Here is a 6,000-nt window from a genome sequence, read left to right as displayed (position 1 = left end):
CTGCAGGGCCTCTGGCACGCCGCTCTTCAGTTTTCCTACAGACTTGGCCTGCCCCAGCTTGAGAGCTTGTTTCTGCGAAGCGCTCCTCGTCAGCTGTTTTGCTCTTTGGAAGACATCCAGCAATTGCCATGCCACTCCCCGGCCGCCTCTCCTTGCCCGGGCCGGCCTGCGTGCCCCGCCTCCCACGGCCTTGCGCAGCGCGGCGCTTAGCTCCCAGGGGCTGGGCTGGGCTGGGGCCGGTGTGCAGCGCCGTGCTCCTTCTATGCTAGTCGCCCGGGCCGCGGCTGGCATGGTGCGGCCGCCGTCGCGGTGCCATGGCGACCTGGAAGCGGGACAGCCGGCTAACCGCGCTGCAGCGCTTCAGCTGCGCCGGAGCGGCCGGGGCCATGAGCCTCAGCGTGACGGCGCCGCTGGAGGTGCTCACCGTCCTGGCCCAAGTGGGCGCTCGCCACTCCCGAGGACAGGGGCTCTGGCAGACGGGGCGCAGCCTCTGCCAGGCCGAAGGCGTCGGGGCCCTTTGGAAGGGCAACCTCACGGCCTGCTTGCGTCTCTTGCCCTACAGCGTCCTGCAACTCGCCTCCTACCGCAGGTAAATGGGGGGCACTGCGGGGGCAATGTTGTTGGCGCGGCTGGTGAACATCGCCAGCCAATGGTGTGGCACAGAGAGACACCCTGTGAGGTGGGTGGGGCTGAGAGGGCTCTCCCAGAAGCTGCCAACTCCTGCGATAGCTATGTCTGACCCAAGGCCATTCCAGCAGCTGTAAGTGGAGGAGTGGGGAATCAAAACCGGTTCTCCTAGATAAGAGTCATACACTTATTGTTTTTACATGGCTTTTGCCATGTCCTGTAAGCCACCCTGAGCCTGCCTCGGCGGGGAGGGCGGGGTATAAATTAAAAAAATTATAAATAAATAAATAAATAAATAAATTATTATTATACTCTCTTATAATTTGTGGGTTCATTGTTGCTGCCTTCCAAAAAACTTTGGTGCCTGTAACTATAGTTGTTTCTACTTTACTTTTACTTTTGGATGTTTTAACTTTGTTTAAAGATTGATTTATTTGAGCTTTCAAATATCAGCCAAAAAAGAGATGGACAGAGAAGAGAGGGACATTCAAAAGATGCTCTTCTAATCCATTTTATCCAGATCCCCCCCATGAGTGTTAGTGCAGCGTAGGGATCACTAACAGTGTGGCAAGTACATATGTAGATTATTTTTTTCATTCTTAAATTAATGATGATTAACCATTAAGGAAACCAATGGCAGTCCTATGGAATGTAAATATCAACACATGGACCTCAGATCTGTGTTTTCAGTTGGCAGATGGGAGGGGAGAACAAAATGCTAAACAATGAGGTAAAAAGGCTGTGAAATTCAAGAGATATTGACTGTGATAGTTTTGTACAAATGTGTATTAGCTGTGCATCCCTCATATTCAGAAAATGTAAAGAAAGACACAGCTTTGGTCTTATTGAGAAAAAATTCCAAATAAATTAAAGTGTCTGAAGGGAGAAAAGTTTGAGCATTGTCTTTTTCCCCCACAAAGATGGAGCAGCTGGATAGTCCTTCCCTTTTCTTTTCCCCACACTCCACAACACACATTCTTTAAAGTACAAACTGTTTCATGGCAAAATGTGGAAGTTGAAACTTTGAATCATAGAGCTGGTTGAAGATGTTCTGTCTTTGGGCCAGTGGTGAGACCCAAACATAGCTTTCCAGGGGGAGGGGAAGTAACTGAAGTGCAGTTTTATCTGACCTTGTTTATGTGGCTGGAACATAAGATTTCTCCATTGGATGGCCTTCTCACATAGACAAGTCATTTAGGAGGAAAAGCCTTCCTACTTTCGGATTCAAAGAAGGAACTATCATTAATCAAAGCTGCAATATCCACTGAAGAAAAAAAAATCCTGCATTTTTTTAAAAAATCCCTTTTTGTTTGCCTTGTTTATGTTGTTGGTTTAGCATCACTTTTGGTGTACTGCCAAAAATGATATCAATAGGAATCAAGGAGAAACTCCTGATGGCACGAGAAGTGGCCAGCAGAACTGATTGTTGGAGGGGCCGGGAGAGAGTCTCTTTTATTGGAAGTTTTCAAGCAGAGGTCTTGCTGGCATTAAGCTTGGGATTTCCTCCATTGAGTAGGAGGGTTGGGCTAGATGGCCTTGAAAGTTCCTTTGAGTTCAAGGACTTTAACAGTGCAATCCTGAGTAGAGTTACTCCAGTTTAAGCCCATTGAAAACAATGGAAGTAACTGTAGTCTGCATCAGATTGCCCTGTATTGCTGACCAATGCAAATTATTTGTGAGTAGGTCCCATTGACTATGGAGGGACATTCCTAAGTAAATCTGCATAGGATAGTGGTGCTCAGTGCTGTGCATACCTACTAGTATACAAATGCCATAGAATCCCCCCTGCTTTGCATTTGGGTAAAAATGTATAGGATTGTGTACTATAAAACTGCGGTCCTGTGTATACTTTTCTAAGAGTATGCTCCTGTGGGACTTTCTTATGAGTAAACATACACAGCATCAAGCACATTTCTCATGTTTGTGAAGAAAGGTCTTTTAATGCTCTTAGGATGTTTATGCAAAAGGCATTCAGGGAGCAGAGAGAATGTCAGGCTTTCAGGTGTTTGCTAACACTGTTGGATTTAATAGATGTCATTGGTGGTTACTTCACCATGGACAGTATATTGAGGGTCTGTTTGTGGCTGAAATGCTGTTGTTCACTTGTGTTGTTTATAGTCTGCTTTTCTTACTGGGACACAGGGCAGATTACATACAATAAGTTCATAAAGTCATAAAGGGGAGGGACGGTTGCTCAGTGGTAGAGCATCTGCTTGGTAAACAGAAGGTCCCAGGTTCAATCCCTGGCATCTCCAAAAAAAGGGTCCAGGCAAACAGGTGTGAAAAACCTCAGCTTGAGACCCTGGAGTGCCGCTGCCAGTCTGAGTAGACAATACTGACTTTGATTGACCAAGGGTCTGATTCAGTATAAGGCAGCTTCATATGTCCATATGTCCAATAGACAATGCAGTAGGGTTTGGACTGCAGAAATCTGGAACAGGGCTGAAATAAAGCATAAGTATTAGTACGATGGACCGCATGATGCAAAATTTACAAAGTAGGATCCCACTTAACAGACAGTATAGTCAACAGTCCCTGACCCTTTAGGCAGGCATCCTTTCTGAGTTGTTCTGTTACAGCCGTTCTGTTATAGTACAGCCCTAGTACCTGTGTAAGAAAGCGCTCTTGAATAATTTGTTTTTGCATAGTTTGCAGAATGCCAGGAGAGTGGGAGCCTTCCTATGCGAGCCATTCCATAAGGTGGGACCCACAGCAGAGAATGCACCTGTATAAGGAGTTGTTGATTTTGGAGAGGTTGCGGAGAATGGTCTTCTCTGTATTGCATCTAATGAGTGTAACTTTCCCCTTGTATCTTGCACTAGGTTTGTCATGCTGTTTGTGGATGACTTGGGCCACATCTCCCAGTGGAGCTCAATCATGGCAGGTAGCCTGGCTGGCATGGTGGCAGCTGTTGCAACTTATCCAACAGAGGTCATAAAAACACGGCTCATTGTGCAGGACCGATTGAAGCCACCCTACAAGGGAATCCTTCATGCTCTGTACCTAATTTACCATCAGGAGGGAGTTGTTGCACTTTATCGTGGAGTTTCTTTATCTGTATTAGGTATCATTGTCTTAATTTTTTTCTACAGTATGAAACTTAATATAACAACAGGCAGAGGGGGAAATCAGTAAGGGTTTTTTCCCCCCTCTAATTCAGTTGTAAAATTGTCTGTTATCAGTTTACTACTTTTTAAAATAAATGTCTTGCTTATGGCTACCTAATAAACTTGGGGCTAAGATGAGACTTGAACATCCTGGATCACTTAGCCACCATTCTATACCTAGTCATGTTAGGTATGCTGAACATACAAAGGATTGATCACACTAAGTTTTGTGCAACCTCTGTTTTCCATAGAATGTTCCTTTGAATATCAAATGCTAGGAGTTAATGAGAGGAGACAGATATTCCCATCATACTTTGCTTGGAAACATCTCTGAGGCATGGATTGGCATGGTTAGCAGAATGAGTTAGAAGGGCTTCTGATCTGGCCCCGGTATGATATGTTCTTAAGACTTATTGAAATCACAACTGTTTTGCTTTTCTTTTGTTTGGACAGGGGCTATTCCATTTTCTGCTGGCTCTCTTCTTGTTTACACCCATCTGGATAAAATCTGGGGTGAGCCCAGCCTCCGCTTCACTCCATTACAGAATTTCATCAATGGTTGCTTGGCAGGTGGCGTTGCACAGACTCTTTCTTTCCCCTTTGAAACTGTCAAGAGGAAAATGCAGGTATGCAATTTTGGGCTCCTATCACACGAACCTATCAGGATGAAGGTGGCTAGTGTGTAGCACAGACAATGAGGCTTTGTTGCACCACAGTGTCGCTACATTACACCTTTCCAAGCCCATTGATTTCAATGGACATAGCAGGGCATAACTCTACTTACAGTGGCTGTATGAGAGAATTAGACAAGCTACATACTGGAGAGCCAGCGAGATGTCGTGATTAAGAGCGGTAGCCTCTAATCTGGTGAACTGGGTTTGATTTCCCTCTCCTTCACATGAAGCCTGCTGGGTGACCTTGGGCCTGTCACAGTTCTCTAATAACTCTCTCAGCCTTGCCTTACTCGCAAGCTGCTAGTTGTGGTGAGAAAAAGGAAAGGAGCTGCTTTGAGACTCCTTAGGGTAGAGAGAAGCAGGGTATAAAAACCAACTCTTCTCCTCTCCTATTCATTCTCAGTCCCCCTTTTTGCAGTTTGGGGATGATAATCATGATGACCTACCTTACAACTGTTGTGAGGACTAATATATTTCACTTCAGTTTGAATATTGACAAGTTTACCCAATTGCTTATTATTATTAGGACTTGGAGGTCTGCCAATCAAGTTATGACGCACTGAGTCAGGCCTGCACCCTTACCTGATGTATGTGTGCTCCACTGTTGCTTGTGGCTAGAGGCAGAAACATACAGGGAGCGTGTTCAGTTATGTGGACTAGCTTGTTTTAGATTTGGTTTGTGGCATCCTTACCAAATAGAATGCTCACTGCAGTTTTAGAATAATTAGCATTAATTCAGTCTCAAGTTGAGCCAGTTTGGTGTAGCGGTTAAATCTGCGGACTCTTATCTGGGAGAACCAGGTTTCATTCCCCGCTTGGGTCAGCCATAGCTCCTGCAGCGTTGTCCTTGAAAGGGTAGCTTCAGTGAGAGCTCTTTTAGCCCTATGTACCCCACAGGGTGTCTGTCATGGGAGAAAAAGATAAAGGAGATAAGTCACTCTGAGACTCTGATTCAAAGAGAAAGGTGGGGTATAAATCTACGTCTTCTTCAAAAGTTAAATGATCTTTTGCATTCTCTTTGCTTCACAGCACTAAGTCAAAAACAGACTTTGAATTTTAATAATGCATTTCTAAAGATATAACAGAAGCTGGGCTTTTTATTCTGTTGTTAATTCCAACTCCTGACATATCATGTGTTGCAGTTTGATAGACAAAATAGCTACTCCTTCCAACATTCCATCACACTCTAGCCTGACCAATAGCAGAACTCGGAATGATGCTATGCAGATAAGGAGGATGAGCTATGCAGATAAGATCAAGGTAGATGCTTATGGGCTGGGGTAACCAAGGAAAGGTCACCTCATCACCCCCTTCCTCATTGATGTCTCCAAGCACACTCTTAGCTTTCTCCCATAGAAGTCAATTGTTGGCATTCCCACCTATGAGAAAAAGTTAATCACTGACTTTGAGGACATTGTTGTGGTCAAGGAAATGTCTGCTTCTATCCAGGCACTGGATGGCCCAGTCCTCACTGATAGAGGTCTAGAATAGCACATCTTACACACTTCTAGAATGCCTTGCTCTATACAAGTCTTTCCAGTGTGCCTGCATATATCATGATGATGAGCATTTTACAAGCGATATCATTAAAA

At 44.9% G+C, this 6,000-nt stretch overlaps 1 protein-coding gene across 1 annotated transcript in view; it reads left to right on the top strand.

Moving 5' to 3' along the window:
- Positions 1-222: 222 nt before the first annotated feature.
- SLC25A43 (solute carrier family 25 member 43) overlaps positions 223-6,000 on the top strand; it is a 29,494-nt gene continuing 23,716 nt past the window's right edge. The window contains exons 1-3 of the mRNA XM_060249926.1: positions 223-589; positions 3,450-3,691; positions 4,188-4,360. Coding sequence (XP_060105909.1) covers positions 315-589; positions 3,450-3,691; positions 4,188-4,360 — 690 coding nt within the window. The 5' untranslated portion in view covers positions 223-314. The remainder of the gene's footprint in view (positions 590-3,449; positions 3,692-4,187; positions 4,361-6,000) is intronic.

This window comes from Heteronotia binoei, chromosome 11, assembly GCF_032191835.1.
Source record: "Heteronotia binoei isolate CCM8104 ecotype False Entrance Well chromosome 11, APGP_CSIRO_Hbin_v1, whole genome shotgun sequence".
NCBI classification, from domain to species: Eukaryota; Metazoa; Chordata; class Lepidosauria; order Squamata; family Gekkonidae; genus Heteronotia; species Heteronotia binoei.
Note: the sequence above shows the minus strand (reverse complement) of the source record. Positions and strands in the feature narration are given on the sequence as shown.